Source organism: Thalassophryne amazonica, chromosome 6 (assembly GCF_902500255.1).
Source record: "Thalassophryne amazonica chromosome 6, fThaAma1.1, whole genome shotgun sequence".
In the NCBI taxonomy this organism is placed as follows: Eukaryota; Metazoa; Chordata; class Actinopteri; order Batrachoidiformes; family Batrachoididae; genus Thalassophryne; species Thalassophryne amazonica.
The window spans coordinates 33,191,352-33,208,373 of NC_047108.1; the positions used below are offsets into that span (position 1 = coordinate 33,191,352).

A 17,022-nucleotide genomic window follows, 5' to 3' on the forward strand; every position below is an offset into this window, starting at 1 on the left:
ACTTAAGACCTGCTCTGACTCCTGTGATTGCAAATAAGACTTTCTGCTTTAAATCTAGGACCCTCATCAGGAAACTCTGGGCAGTCTCTTTAGGGTTCTGTACCTCTTAAGCAAGTTGTTTGTAGAGCTCAGTGGCACTCTTCTCCTGTAAATGAGAGTTAAGAAAGCGGCATAGAGTGGGCAAAGTGAGCTGGGCTTTCCCCCTCCAGGTAGCTGTGCAGTTATAGCCTTGATGACAGCGTCTACAATGTCAAGCTCCGAGTGGTCTCTGCTCAGTCCATTTTCCATCTGAGGAGCAAGACTGGAAAATGTCAGTTTATCCTTCTGGCCTGGCTCACCTATTTGGCCTGATATTTTGAAATCTCTGTGCCAATAGGGGCCTGGTTGCTGCTGACTGGGCACACTACTCATAACTTGTTTGGGACTGAATACTGTATTAGCCACTGTGCTGCTCACTACATTAACTGTCTCTGTTACCAGTGAAGTAGTAGTTGGCTGATCTGTGTGCCCCGAGTCTCCTCTTTCACTTACAGTTCGTTCATGTAAGTCATTTTCAACATTTATTATTTCAGCAGTCTTATCCTTCAGTGACAATAGTTCAGACATTCCTTCATCCTCCAATTCTTTCATTTCCTCTCTTTGGATATGCATCTGGATGTGTGTTAACAGGGACAGGCGTGTTTTTGTGTCAGCCTTTATTTTGTCCGCTATACCAAGAAACTCACAGAGGGACACTAAATGTTCTTTAGGCAAGGTGTGCACTTCATACATAACTTGTTCTCGTTGCTGCTCCAGTGCTGACATCTTGGCAGTAGACAGGAGGAACTTTTGCAGGTACAGGGGACACCGAGCTGTAGGGCCTGTGTGGTTCCTGATGATCTCTGGTCGGCCTCAGGATGCGTGGACTGGAACACAGCTGCCACCAATACCTTCCTCACTGCAGGCTGCCTGGGTGATGTGGGGGATTTAGCAGGCTCGGACTACGATGTACAGGCTGTGGACATCGGACATCTAAGCAAGCAATCCCAGTGGTGCCTCCAAATGTTGAAGCCCTGAATATGGGGTAATGTAATGCAGTACCCCTGAAAATATGAAGAAATAATCACAAGAGTTATTGCAAGTTGTTTCTCTCACGCAGAGGTTTATTGCAATGCAATATGACCAATCATTATTTCCCCTTATCTTTATTAACATAAAATGGCGGCCTCAAGTTAAGTTCACATGCAGAAAAACGTATTTTAAACTCTTAAAATATGAATGTAAACGTTTCTTTAGCTTCACTGTAACAAACAAAAAAATAGCATAATGCATATAACACATTTTTTATAACACTAGGATACTTTTACTTGAAAATATGAAGAAATAATCACAAGAGTTATTTAGAGTTGTTTCTCTCACACAGAGGTTTATTGCAATGAGGAGGAAACCCTCCAGTGGTGTGGGAAGACATTACAAGTTGCAAAAATAAAGGATCCCAGGATTACTAGTCGATTTCCGAGAATGCGATCACAATTCCTTTGAATAAAATTACAAAACATTTAGAAAAAATAAAGGGTAACATACTTTTAACCAACTCTTAAATGTATATTCTTCTGAAGGCTTTTATGTAAATGTATATTTATTACAAACCTTATTAACATTTTAAGCACTTTACTATTTTTAACTTTTTCTATTCCCTACTGTTTTAATATGACATCACCTTATGAATTATCATTATTTATTGGCACAGAGCTAACCACTATTTATTGGTACTGAGCATAGTATTAAAGGCTTGCTACCCTTCTGACCTATCACAAGCGCACATCCCAACTGCAGCGTAATTTTTTCAGGCACACTGTTATAATGCTGGTGAGAAGTGCATATCTTGGGCTGGGCTTAATGTAAAATATAATATATATATATATATATATATATTATATATATATATATATATATATATATATATATATATATATTACAATCAATTTTTTTATATAGCGCCAAATCACAACAAACAGTTGCCCCAAGGCGCTTTATATTGTAAGGCAAGGCCATACAATAATTATGTAAAACCCCAACGGTCAAAACGACCCCCTGTGAGCAAGCACTTGGCTACAGTGGGAAGGAAAAACTCCCTTTTAACAGGAAGAAACCTCCAGCAGAACCAGGCTCAGGGAGGGGCAGTCTTCTGCTGGGACTGGTTGGGGCTGAGGGAGAGAACCAGGAAAAAACATGCTGTGGAGGGGAGCAGAGATCGATCACTAATGATTAAATGCAGAGTGGTGCATACAGAGCAAAAAGAGAAAGAAACAGTGCATCATGGGAACCCCCCAGCAGTCTACGTCTATAGCAGCATAACTAAGGGATGGTTCAGGGTCACCTGATCCAGCCCTAACTATAAGCTTTAGCAAAAAGGAAAGTTTTAAGCCTAATCTTAAAAGTAGAGAGGGTGTCTGTCTCCCTGATCTGAATTGGGAGCTGGTTCCACAGGAGAGGAGCCTGAAAGCTGAAGGCTCTGCCTCCCATTCTACTCTTACAAACCCTAGGAACTACAAGTAAGCCTGCAGTCTGAGAGCGAAGCGCTCTATTGGGGTGATATGGTACTACGAGGTCCCTAAGATAAGATGGGACCTGATTATTCAAAACCTTATAAGTAAGAAGAAGAATTTTAAATTCTATTCTAGAATTAACAGGAAGCCAATGAAGAGAGGCCAATATGGGTGAGATATGCTCTCTCCTTCTAGTCCCTGTCAGTACTCTAGCTGCAGCATTTTGAATTAACTGAAGGCTTTTTAGGGAACTTTTAGGACAACCTGATAATAATGAATTACAATAGTCCAGCCTAGAGGAAATAAATGCATGAATTAGTTTTTCAGCATCACTCTGAGACAAGACCTTTCTGATTTTAGAGATATTGCGTAAATGCAAAAAGTAGTCCTACATATTTGTTTAATATGCGCTTTGAATGACATATCCTGATCAAAAATGACTCCAAGATTTCTCACAGTATTACTAGAGGTCAGGGTAATGCCATCCAGAGTAAGGATCTGGTTAGACACCATGTTTCTAAGATTTGTGGGGCCAAGTACAATAACTTCAGTTTTATCTGAGTTTAAAAGCAGGAAATTAGAGGTCATCCATGTCTTTATGTCTGTAAGACAATCCTGCAGTTTAGCTAATTGGTGTGTGTCCTCTGGCTTCATGGATAGATAAAGCTGGGTATCATCTGCGTAACAATTAAAATTTAAGCAATACCATCTAATAATACTGCCTAAGGGAAGCATGTATAAAGTGAATAAAATTGGTCCTAGCACAGAACCTTGTGGAACTCCATAATTAACTTTAGTCTGTGAAGAAGATTCCTCATTTACATGAACAAATTGTAATCTATTAGACAAATATGATTCAAACCACCGCAGCGCAGTGCCTAAAATACCTATGGCATGCTCTAATCTCTGTAATAAAATTTTATGGTCAACAGTATCAAAAGCAGCACTGAGGTCTAACAGAACAAGCACAGAGATGAGTCCACTGTCCGAGGCCATAAGAAGATCATTTGTAACCTTCACTAATGCTGTTTCTGTACTATGATGAATTCTAAAACCTGACTGAAACTCTTCAAATAGACCATTCCTCTGCAGATGATCAGTTAGCTGTTTTACAACTACCCTTTCAAGAATTTTTGAGAGAAAAGGAAGGTTGGAGATTGGCCTATAATTAGCTAAGATAGCTGGGTCAAGTGATGGCTTTTTAAGTAATGGTTTAATTACTGCCACCTTAAAAGCCTGTGGTACATAGCCAACTAACAAAGATAGATTGATCATATTTAAGATCGAAGCATTAATTAATGGTAGGGCTTCCTTGAGCAGCCTGGTAGGAATGGGGTCTAATAAACATGTTGATGGTTTGGATGAAGTAACTAATGAAAATAACTCAGACAGAACAATCGGAGAGAAAGAGTCTAACCAAATACCGGCATCACTGAAAGCAGCCAAAGATAACGATACGTCTTTGGGATGGTTATGAGTAATTTTTTCTCTAATAGTTAAAATTTTGTTAGCAAAGAAAGTCATGAAGTCATTACTAGTTAAAGTTAATGGAATACTCAGCTCAATAGAGCTCTGACTCTTTGTCAGCCTGGCTACAGTGCTGAAAAGAAAACTGGGGTTGTTCTTATTTTCTTCAATTAGTGATGAGTAGAAAGATGTCCTAGCTTTACGGAGGGCTTTTTTTTATAGAGCAACAGACTCTTTTTCCAGGCTAAGTGAAGATCTTCTAAATTAGTGAGACGCCATTTCCTCTCCAACTTACGGGTTATCTGCTTTAAGCTACGAGTTTGTGAGTTATACCACGGAGTCAGACACTTCTGATTTAAAGCTCTCTTTTTCAGAGGAGCTACAGCATCCAAAGTTGTCTTCAATGAGGATGTAAAACTATTGACGAGATACTCTATCTCCCTTACAGAGTTTAGGTAGCTACTCTGCACTGTGTTGGTATATGGCATTAGAGAACATAAAGAAGGAATCATATCCTTAAACCTAGTTACAGTGCTTTCTGAAAGACTTCTAGTGTAATGAAACTTATTCCCCACTGCTGGGTAGTCCATCAGAGTAAATGTAAATGTTATTAAGAAATGATCAGACAGAAGGGAGTTTTCAGGGAATACTGTTAAGTCTTCTATTTCCATACCATAAGTCAGAACAAGATCTAAGATATGATTAAAGTGGTGGGTGGACTCATTTACTTTTTGAGCAAAGCCAATAGAGTCTAATAATAGATTAAATGCAGTGTTGAGGCTGTCATTCTCAGCATCTGTGTGGATGTTAAAATCGCCCACTATAATTATCTTATCTGAGCTAAGCACTAAGTCAGACAAAAGGTCTGAAAATTCACAGAGAAACTCACAGTAACGACCAGGTGGACGATAGATAATAACAAATAAAACTGGTTTTTGGGACTTCCAATTTGGATGGACAAGACTAAGAGACAAGCTTTCAAATGAAATAAAGCTCTGTCTGGGTTTTTGATTAATTAATAAGCTGGAATGGAAGATTGCTGCTAATCCTCCGCCCCGGCCCGTGCTACGAGCATTCTGACAGTTAGTGTGACTCGGGGGTGTTGACTCATTTAAACTAACATATTCATCCTGCTGTAACCAGGTTTCTGTTAGGCAGAATAAATCAATATGTTGATCAATTATTATATCATTTACCAACAGGGACTTAGAAGAGAGAGACCTAATGTTTAATAGACCACATTTAACTGTTTTAGTCTGTGGTGCAGTTGAAGGTGCTATATTATTTTTTCTTTTTGAATTTTTATGCTTAAATAGATTTTTGCTGGTTATTGGTAGTCTGGGAGCAGGCACCGTCTCTACGGGGATGGGGTAATGAGGGGATGGCAGGGGGAGAGAAGCTGCAGAGAGGTGTGTAAGACTACAACTCTGCTTCCTGGTCCCAACCCTGGATAGTCACGGTTTGGAGGATTTAAGAAAATTGGCCAGATTTCTAGAAATGAGAGCTGCTCCATCCAAAGTGGGATGGATGCCGTCTCTCCTAACAAGACCAGGTTTTCCCCAGAAGCTTTGCCAATTATCTATGAAGCCCACCTCATTTTTTGGACACCACTCAGACAGCCAGCAATTCAAGGAGAACATGCGGCTAAACATGTCACTCCCGGTCCGATTGGGGAGGGGCCCAGAGAAAACTACAGAGTCCGACATTGTTTTTGCAAAGTTACACACCGATTTAATGTTAATTTTAGTGACCTCCGATTGGCGTAACCGGGTGTCATTACTGCCGACGTGAATTACAATCTTACCAAATTTACGCTTAGCCTTAGCCAGCAGTTTCAAATTTCCTTCAATGTCGCCTGCTCTGGCCCCCGGAAGACAATTGACTATGGTTGCTGGTGTCGCTAACTTCACATTTCTCAAAACAGAGTCGCCAATAACCAGAGTTTGATCCTCAGTGGGTGTGTCGTCGAGTGGGGAAAAACGGTTAGAAATGTGAACGGGTTGGCGGTGTACACGGGGCTTCTGTTTAGGGCTACGCTTCCTCCTCACAGTCACCCAGTCAGCCTGCTTTCCCGGCTGCTCGGGATCTGCCAGGGGGGAACTAACGGCGGCTAAGCTACCTTGGTCCGCACCGACTACAGGGGCCTGGCTAGCTGTGGAATTTTCCACAGTGCGGAGCCGAGTCTCCAATTCGCCCAGCCTGGCCTCCAAAGCTACGAATAAGCTACACTTATTACAAGTACCGTTACTGCTAAAGGAGGCCGAGGAATAACTAAACATTTCACACCCAGAGCAGAGAAGTGCGGGAGAGACAGGAGAAGCCGCCATGCTAAATCGGCTAAGAGCTAGTAGCTACGCTAACCTAGCGGATTCCTAAAAACACGCAAAGTGAATAATGTGTAAATAATTTAGAGGTGATTCAGCAGAAGGAGTGCTTTAGTTAAGGCACGTAAAGATTACACTGGGAAACAAATCGTAATCTAGATAACTAGATCAATCTAACTGCACAGATTCAACAGCTAACAGATACAGAAAAACACCGCTGTGCTCCGGAACAGGAAGTGATACAATACTCAACAAAAATATAAACGCAACACTTTTGGTTTTGCTCCCATTTTGTATGAGATGAACTCAAAGATCTAAAACTTTTTCCACATACACAATATCACCATTTCCCTCAAATATTGTTCACAAACCAGTCGAAATCTGTGATAGTGAGCACTTCTCCTTTGCTGAGATAATCCATCCCACCTCACAGGTGTGCCATACCAAGATGCTGATTAGACACCATGATTAGTGCACAGGTGTGCCTTAGACTGCCCACAATAAAAGGCCACTCTGAAAGGTGCAGTTTTGTTTTATTGGGGGGGATACCAGTCAGTATCTGGTGTGACCACCATTTGCCTCATGCAGTGCAACACATCTCCTTCGCATCATCCGTGAAGAGAACACCTCTCCAACGTGCCAAATGCCAGCAAATGTGAGCATTTGCCCACTCAAGTCAGTTACGACGACGAACTGGAGCCAGGTCGAGACCCCGATGAGGACGACGAGCATGCAGATGAGCTTCCCTGAGACGGTTTCTGACAGTTTGTGCAGAAATTCTTTGGTTATGCAAACCGATTGTTTCAGCAGCTGTCCGAGTGGCTGGTCTCAGATGATCTTGGAGGTGAACATGCTGGATGTGGAGGTCCTGGGCTGGTGTGGTTACACGTGGTCAACGGTTGTGAGGCTGGTTGGATGTACTGCCAAATTCTCTGAAACGCCTTTGGAGACGGCTTATGGTAGAGAAATGAACATTCAATACACGAGCAACAGCTCTGGTTGACATTCCTGCTGTCAGCATGCCAATTGCACGCTCCCTCAAATCTTGCGACATCTGTGGCATTGTGCTGTGTGATAAAACTGCACCTTTCAGAGTGGCCTTTTATTGTGGGCAGTCTAAGGCACACCTGTGCACTACTCATGGTGTCTAATCAGCATCTTGATATGTCACACTTGTGAGGTGGGATGGATTATCTCAGCAAAGGAGAAGTGCTCACTATCACAGATTTAGACTGGTTTGTGAACAATATTTGAGGGAAATGGTGATATTGTGTATGTGGAAAAAGTTTTAGATCTTTGAGTTCATCTCATACAAAATGGGAGCAAAACCAAAAGTGTTGCGTTTATATTTTTGTTGAGTATATAATTATCTTTGGATGTATGAATCGAGCTGTGGGAATTAAAATGAGAATCGATTTAAAATTGGCACATTGATCTTTTCTGTCATGTCCCGGCCGTTTCCAGGCTTTAGCCCATATGTCCCTTCTTCATTTAGTTCTGTTCCTTTGGCATCAGCCTCGTTTTGTTAATTACCTTTTTCTTCATGTGGGGTTTTTTTTCCATGTTCTGATTTTTGCTTTGTCATTTTCTTCCTTTGTTACTTTTCACCTCAGTTATGTTTTAGTCTTGTTTTGTTTTTGCCTCTTTCTTCACGTTTATTCAATGTTCTCATATTGCTTTGTCACTTTCTTTCTTTGTTACTTTACAGCTATGTTTTAGTTCCATTCTAGTTTATTCACAGTCTGTTTTTATGTTTCAGCATTTAGTGTTTGTTTGCTTATGTTACTGTTCTCTCTTCTGTTGAGTATTTGGGTATTTCTGGTTTTGGTTTTCAGTTTTGTTTTCTTGTAGTTTCTTCTGTCTGTTCTAAGTAGGTTTATTGTATTATTTCCCATGATTCTACTTATCACGTTCTTGTATGCTTTTCAGTTTTGATCAAGTTAGGGTGGTGTTCATGGTTTTCTTTGTACTATCTCTTATTGTCATGTTTGTATCTGATCACCTTTCTCTTGCTCCTGCTTGTCAGTCTCTCATTGTTTCCACAGTCTTTTCCGGATCACTGCACTCTCAGTTCCGCACCTGCACTTTGTCCTCTCAGTCAGCCACGCCCCTTCATCTGTCATTCTCTTGCCCATTTGTCACCGCCCTTCTGCATCATTGGCCTCTTAGCTGTCACCTGACCACGCCCCCCTTTCCAGGCCTTTCCTCCTCCACGTGCACCTCATTTCCTGATTAACACCTGTCCCTATTTAACCTGCGTCTGTTCACTTCTTCCCCGCCTGTTCGTTGATTCACTCACTTACCAGCCTCTTGTTTCGTTCTTGTTTTGCCAAGCCTTGTTTTTGGACTCTGTTTTGTGTTCTGGATCCTGTTTTTTGCCTCTGCTCTGACATACCTGTTTGCTCATGTTTTGACCTTGCTTGTTCTTTGGACCACGTCTTCAGCTTAATCCTTGTCAAGTACTTTTGCTCCGTGGACTGCCTTGCTGTTATCGATCCCAAGCCTGAATAAACCACCCTTTAAGTATATTTCCTTTTGTCGAGCCTGCATTTGTGTCCTGCCCTCGTCCAGTCCTGACATTTTCAACCCAGCACAACCATACATATTTACACACACTCAAATTTTAGCACATTTTACCAAACTAAGAGTTTGGAGATGGTTTATGAGTGCTGTCAGTTTGATGGCACTACAACATGTTATACTGTAGTCATTGCTCAGTTTATTACTTGTTTTAATGATAAAATTACTAAAATTGTTCAGTGAATTTGGTGACACCACACCTTATACCAATGAATTCACTGAATGTTTTTCTGGTGTCTCTTTTCTTTTTTGCATGTTGTAGACAGTCCCTATGCTTCTGTTTCTCAGCTGCCTGATTGTTCAGATCAAAGTTATTTTTCCAGCTCAGAGGGTGGTTCATACAGATAAAAATAAGGTTGTAGCTCATTGTCCACCTTCCTGAGATTAGAAACTAGTGTTTGTTTTTCTACAACATTCCTCTTAAGATTTATTGAGCCATGAACTTCAAATCTGTGAATATCTACCAAACTTTATCAGAGATTTTTAAAAATTATTATTAATGTTTTGCAATTAACGGTTTATGGATAAATCACAATTTGCAGCTGATTCATGTTTTGTGGGTTAGAAGGCTCATTGAGCTCAGGTGCATCCTGTTTCCACTGATCATCCTTGAGATGTTTCTACATCTTAACTGGAGTCCACCTGGGATAAATTCAGTTGATTGGACATGATTTGGAAAGACACACATTTGTCTACATATAAGTTAACCCTAACCCACAGTTGACTGAATGTTAGAGCACAAACCACTGAGCAAACATTTCTAGGTTGCTGTGACATCAGGTTTTGGTCAACATGAGGTTTTATGGTGATGGTGTCATGACGTCATTGTGTCGACTCCCAGGTACATTTTAGCTAAGCCATCAAGTGACGTTGTATTGTGACCATTACACAACCTTCTCACAACCAAAAAAAACTTTATAATAACATGGAGATGTGATGAATTTATATTCAATAAGAAGTCAGTTTTGCAATGTTTACATGAAATCTGGATGTGATTTTTATTTTAATGTCACAGCATAATCTGTAAAATCCATCCATGTCACTTGACAAATGATTAAGGACGTCATTAAATGACATCAACTGTTGATGTTAAGGTGAAGTCATGATGATGTCATGTTCTGACATGACTAAATCATGACCAAAACCTGATGTCACCAATACTTCATGTGTTTGGTGGGCAAGCATGAAGTCAAAGGAATTGTCTGTAGACCTCAGAGACAAGATTGTCTCAATGCACATAGCATAGTGGCCTCCATCATCCGTAAATGGAAGACGTTCAGATCCACCAGCACTCTTTCTATAGCTGGCCACCCATCTAAACTCAGTGATCAAGGGAGAATGGCCTTTGTCAAGGAGGTGATGAAGAACCTGATGGTCATTCTGTTAGAGCACCAGCATTACTCTCTGGAGAGTAATGTGCCTTCCAGAAGGACAATCTTCTCTGCAGCAAACCACCAATCAGGCCTGTATGGTAGAGTGGCCAGATGGAAGCCACTCCTTAGTAAAAGACACATGGCAGCCCACCTGGAGTTTGCCAAAAGGCACCTGAAGGACTCTCAGACCATGAGAAACAAAATTCTCTTGTCTGATGAGACAAAGATTGAACTCTTTGGTGTGAATGCCAGGTGTCAAGTTTGGAGGACACCAGGAACCATCCCTACAGTGAAGCATGGTGGTGGCAGCATCATGCTGTAGGGATGTTTTTCAGCAGCAGGAACTGAGAGACTAGTCAGGGTTGAGGGAAAGATGAATGCAGCAATGTACAGAGACATCCTGGATGAAAATCTGCTTCAGAGCGCTCTTGAACTCAGACTGAGGCAATGGTTCATCATTCAGCAGGAAAATGACCCTAAGCACACAGCCAAGATATCAAAGAAGTGGCTTCAGAACAACTCTGTGAATGTTCTTGAGTGTCCCAGGCAGAGTTCAGACTTGAATCCGATTGAACATCTCTGGAGAGATCTAAAAATGGCTGTGGACTGATGCTCCCCATCCAACCTGAAGGTGCTTGAGGTGCTGCAAGGAGGAATGGGCAGAACTGCCCAAAGATAGGTGTGCCAAGCTTGTGGCATCATATTCAAGAAGACTTGAGGCTGTCATTGCTGCTAAAGGTACATCAACAAAGTAGTAAATGGTAAATGGACTGCATTTGTATAATGCTTTTCCATCTGCATCAAATGTTTTACAATAATGCCTTACATTCATCCCAGTGTCAGGGTGCTGCCATGCAAGGCGCTTACTACACACCGGGAGCCACTAGGGCAGGGGTGGCCAAGTTCGGTCCTCGAGAGCCACCTTCCTGACACTCTTAGTTGTCTCCCTATTCCAACACACCTGAATCCAATGAAAGACTCGTTAGCAGACTTTTAATGAGCCTTTCATTGGATTCAGGTGTGTTGGAGCAGGGAGACAACTAAGAGTGTCAAGAAGGTGGCTCTTGAGGACCGAACTTGGCCACCCCTGCACTAAGGGATTAAGGACCTTGCCCAAGGGCCCTTAGTGATTTTCTGGTCAGGCTGGGGTCCTCTGGTCTCAAGCCCAACAGCTTAACCACTAACCCATATCCCTTTGCTAAACAGGTTCAGCAGGTGCACAAAAACAACTCAAATTAACAAGCCAGTCAAAATTTGAACACCTACACAGATTGTGGAGCTTTTGCCTGATTCAAAAGAAAGGCCAGCATGCTGGAGCTGAAGTGTACCAACCAAATGTACCCCAAACAGAGTGCTCAACAAAATTCTGAGAAAATTATATACTCTGTCAGACCATGAGTTCTACTGTGGGTGAGTCTCAAAATACAACTGTAACAGACCTTGCTGATCTTTGACCTGACCGCTTGTCCTTTGACCTGACCGCTGACTGACCCCTCATTATCACTAATAACAGTTATCAGTTGTTTAACATCAGGTAGACAGATGAAGACAGTGCATGCTTGCTTTTATGTGATTTGATGCATTTTTTTCATTCCGTTCCCAAATATGTATTTGAAACTGCATTCCATGACCTTATCAGCTCAGTTATGTTTGAATTTCTGCCTGAAGCTGTAGTCAGGGCGCCTTATGAAGATGATTCAGCTTAATACTTAAATTCAATCGTTGCATTTAAAACATTAGTAATTCAACTTCAAAAAGATCTGACTACACTTCAAAAATGCACTTTAAGTTATGGTGCCACATTAGGTTTACATTTAAATTGACATTTTTATCGAACTGGCTTACAACCTTGAGCTGAAGCGCCAAATAACTCACAAGGGAGAGGTGAAATTAACATTATGGTGAAATGAAGTTAAGGTAACTCACTATGCTAACTGGAGGTAAATTATAGAAATGAGTTATAGCAACTAACTGAGCTTATCGCTTTTACAGTGTAGCCTTGTTTCCAGCAGAATTTGTCTGTGATTTCCTCTTCAGTTGCAAACAACCCTGATTCCTCTTATCTCTGCATTTCCGAATAGCCTTTCTGAGCTTTGGGTTATTGGATGGAATGTTCCATGCCTGTCCTCAGACCACTTAATGACACAGACTGGATTTGACCTGAATGTTTTGCGTACATGCCCGAAAAATGTCATCATTTGCATCTAAACTGATAAAACTAAGGTCTTCGTATCTCTGTCTGTGAAATATTCTGTTCTTTGCTTATCACACTGACACAAACACATGAAGCACAAAGTTTTGATCTGACACATACTGCTCAGATATAACAATGCAAGCATGTCACCCGCATACAATGTCAAATGCAACACTCTTCACCCAATCACACAGCTGCACTGATCCACACGGCAGGGCAAGGTCCACCCACCTGGGGGTCAGCCGAGTGTAGGCTTAAAACACAGGTGAACCTTAATGTCAGGGCTGTTGTTCACAACTGTGCATGTGATGTTTGTTTCCAAGATCCCAGTGCTGTCTTAGCTGACTCTGTTCATTCAGTGAATGCATCATTTCAATACAACATCTTGTTTTTGAAATCCGTGTCCTGTCAGTATTTTGAGTCTTTGAGTTCTTTCACCACATAAAATTACTGGGAGGGGATCAACAAGCACAAAATCCCCTACAAATATGGCGCCGTGTCCTGGATGTGGTTTTGAGCAAAATTCGGCAAAATCCATGGGGGTTTTACCGAATCTGATGGTTGATTCGCTGATGCTGGACTTTGTGCCCACAACAAAGGTAAGCAGAAAATCTTTTCTTAAATTTCTGCCAGACTTAAATTCGTAAAATTGAAGTCCAGTGTTAGATGAATGCATGGTCATGATTCTGTAGTCACCCTATTGAGACATCCCATAATCCCTTGTGTGCCGGAGAGCTGCTGCAGTTCAACAACATTGAGAGAACACACGACAACAATTGCAATTGAACATTATACTATGTCTTTCATCACGTTAATAAGAGACTGCTGCATGAGGCCCTGGAAACCTGCTAAACTGCTTACAGTGAGTGTAATCAGTGTTAATTACCCCCTGGCAGATCCCGAGCAGCCGGGAAAGCAGGCTGACTGGGTGACTGTGAGGAGGAAGCGTAGCCCTAAACAGAAGCCCCGTGTACACCGCCAACCTGTTCACATCTCTAACCGTTTTTCCCCACTCGACGACACACCCGCCGAGGATCAAACTCTGGTTATTGGCGACTCTGTTTTGAGAAATGTGAAGTTAGCGACACCAGCAACCATAGTCAATTGTCTTCCGGGGGCCAGAGCAGGCGACACTGAAGGAAATTTGAAACTGCTGGCTAAGGCTAAGCGTAAATTTGGCAAGATTGTAATTCACGTCGGCAGTAATGACACCCGGTTACGCCAATCGGAGGTCACTAAAATTAACATTAAATCGGTGTGTAACTTTGCAAAAACAATGTCGGACTCTGTAGTTTTCTCTGGGCCCCTCCCCAATCAGACCGGGAGTGACATGTTTAGCCGCATGTTCTCCTTGAATTGCTGGCTGTCTGAGTGGTGTCCAAAAAATGAGGTGGGCTTCATAGATAATTGGCAAAGCTTCTGGGGAAAACCTGGTTCTTGTTAGGAGAGATGGCATCCATCCCACTTTGGATGGAGCAGCTCTCATTTCTAGAAATCTGGCCAATTTTCTTAAATCCTCCAAACCGTGACTATCCAGGGTTGGGACCAGGAAGCAGAGTTGTAGTCTTACACACCTCTCTGCACCTTCTCTCCCCCTGCCATCCCCTCATTACCCCATCCCCGTAGAGACGGTGCCTGCTCCCAGACTACCAATAACCAGCAAAAATCTATTTAAGCATAAAAATTCAAAAAGAAAAAATAATATAGCACCTTCAACTGCACCACAGACTAAAACAGTTAAATGTGGTCTATTAAACATTAGGTCTCTCTCTTCTAAGTCCCTGTTGGTAAATGATATAATAATTGATCAACATATTGATTTATTCTGCCTAACAGAAACCTGGTTACAGCAGGATGAATATGTTAGTTTAAATGAGTCAACACCCCCGAGTCACACTAACTGTCAGAATGCTCGTAGCACGGGCCGGGGCGGAGGATTAGCAGCAATCTTCCATTCCAGCTTATTAATTAATCAAAAACCCAGACAGAGCTTTAATTCATTTGAAAGCTTGACTCTTAGTCTTGTCCATCCAAATTGAAAGTCCCAAAAAACAGTTTTATTTGTTATTATCTATCGTCCACCTGGTCGTTACTGTGAGTTTCTCTGTGAATTTTCAGACCTTTTGTCTGACTTAGTGCTTAGCTCAGATAAGATAATTATAGTGGGCGATTTTAACATCCACACAGATGCTGAGAATGACAGCCTCAACACTGCATTTAATCTATTATTAGACTCTATTGGCTTTGCTCAAAAAGTAAATGAGTCCACCCACCACTTTAATCATATCTTAGATCTTGTTCTGACTTATGGTATGGAAATAGAAGACTTAACAGTATTCCCTGAAAACTCCCTTCTGTCTGATCATTTCTTAATAACATTTACATTTACTCTGATGGACTACCCAGCAGTGGGGAATAAGTTTCATTACACTAGAAGTCTTTCAGAAAGCGCTGTAACTAGGTTTAAGGATATGATTCCTTCTTTATGTTCTTTAATGCCATATACCAACACAGTGCAGAGTAGCTACCTAAACTCTGTAAGTGAGATAGAGTATCTCGTCAATAGTTTTACATCCTCATTGAAGACAACTTTGGATGCTGTAGCTCCTCTAAAAAAGAGAGCTTTAAATCAGAAGTGCCTGACTCCGTGGTATAACTCACAAACTCGTAGCTTAAAGCAGATAACCCGTAAGTTGGAGAGGAAATGGCGTCTCACTAATTTAGAAGATCTTCACTTAGCCTGGAAAAAGAGTCTGTTGCTCTATAAAAAAGCCCTCCGTAAAGCTAGGACATCTTTCTACTCATCACTAATTGAAGAAAATAAGAACAACCCCAGGTTTCTTTTCAGCACTGTAGCCAGGCTGACAAAGAGTCAGAGCTCTATTGAGCTGAGTATTCCATTAACTTTAACTAGTAATGACTTCATGACTTTCTTTGCTAACAAAATTTTAACTATTAGAGAAAAAATTACTCATAACCATCCCAAAGACGTATCGTTATCTTTGGCTGCTTTCAGTGATGCCGGTATTTGGTTAGACTCTTTCTCTCCGATTGTTCTGTCTGAGTTATTCTCATTAGTTACTTCATCCAAACCATCAACATGTTTATTAGACCCCATTCCTACCAGGCTGCTCAAGGAAGCCCTACCATTATTTAATGCTTCGATCTTAAATATGATCAATCTATCTTTGTTAGTTGGCTATGTACCACAGGCTTTTAAGGTGGCAGTAATTAAACCATTACTTAAAAAGCCATCACTTGACCCAGCTATCTTAGCTAATTATAGGCCAATCTCCAACCTTCCTTTTCTCTCAAAAATTCTTGAAAGGGTAGTTGTAAAACAGCTAACTGATCATCTGCAGAGGAATGGTCTATTTGAAGAGTTTCAGTCAGGTTTAGAATTCATCATAGTACAGAAACAGCATTAGTGAAGGTTACAAATGATCTTCTTATGGCCTCGGACAGTGGACTCATCTCTGTGCTTGTTCTGTTAGACCTCAGTGCTGCTTTTGATACTGTTGACCATAAAATTTTATTACAGAGATTAGAGCATGCCATAGGTATTAAAGGCACTGCGCTGCGGTGGTTTGAATCATATTTGTCTAATAGATTACAATTTGTTCATGTAAATGGGGAATCTTCTTCACAGACTAAAGTTAATTATGGAGTTCCACAAGGTTCTGTGCTAGGACCAATTTTATTTACTTTATACATGCTTCCCTTAGGCAGTATTATTAGACGGTATTGCTTAAATTTTCATTGTTACGCAGATGATACCCAGCTTTATCTATCCATGAAGCCAGAGGACACACACCAATTAGCTAAACTGCAGGATTGTCTTACAGACATAAAGACATGGATGACCTCTAATTTCCTGCTTTTAAACTCAGATAAAACTGAAGTTATTGTACTTGGCCCCACAAATCTTAGAAACATGGTGTCATTCAAAGCGCATATTAAACAAATATGTAGGACTGCTTTTTTGCATTTACGCAATATCTCTAAAATCAGAAAGGTCTTGTCTCAGAGTGATGCTGAAAAACTAATTCATGCATTTATTTTCTCTAGGCTGGACTATTGTAATTCATTATTATCAGGTTGTCCTAAAAGTTCCCTAAAAAGCCTTCAGTTAATTCAAAATGCTGCAGCTAGAGTACTGACAGGGACTAGAAGGAGAGAGCATATCTCACCCATATTGGCCTCTCTTCATTGGCTTCCTGTTAATTCTAGAATAGAATTTAAAATTCTTCTTCTTACTTATAAGGTTTTGAATAATCAGGTCCCATCTTATCTTAGGGACCTCGTAGTACCATATCACCCCAATAGAGCGCTTCGCTCTCAGACTGCAGGCTTACTTGTAGTTCCTAGGGTTTGTAAGAGTAGAATGGGAGGCAGAGCCTTCAGCTTTCAGGCTCCTCTCCTGTGGAACCAGCTCCCAATTCAGATCAGGGAGACAGACACCCTCTCTACTTTTAAGATTAGGCTTAAAACTTTCCTTTTTGCTAAAGCTTATAGTTAGGGCTGGATCAGGTGACCCTAAACCATCCCTTAGTTAT

The 17,022-nt window shown here is 41.2% G+C and overlaps 1 protein-coding gene across 1 annotated transcript in view; it reads right to left on the reverse strand.

The window, feature by feature from the left end:
- Positions 1–707: 707 nt before the first annotated feature.
- Positions 708–17,022, reverse strand: part of LOC117512014 (ornithine decarboxylase-like) — a 137,981-nt gene continuing 121,666 nt past the window's right edge. Inside the window, exon 7 of the mRNA XM_034171953.1 lies at positions 708–1,082. Coding sequence (XP_034027844.1) covers positions 981–1,082 — 102 coding nt within the window. The 3' untranslated portion in view covers positions 708–980. The remainder of the gene's footprint in view (positions 1,083–17,022) is intronic.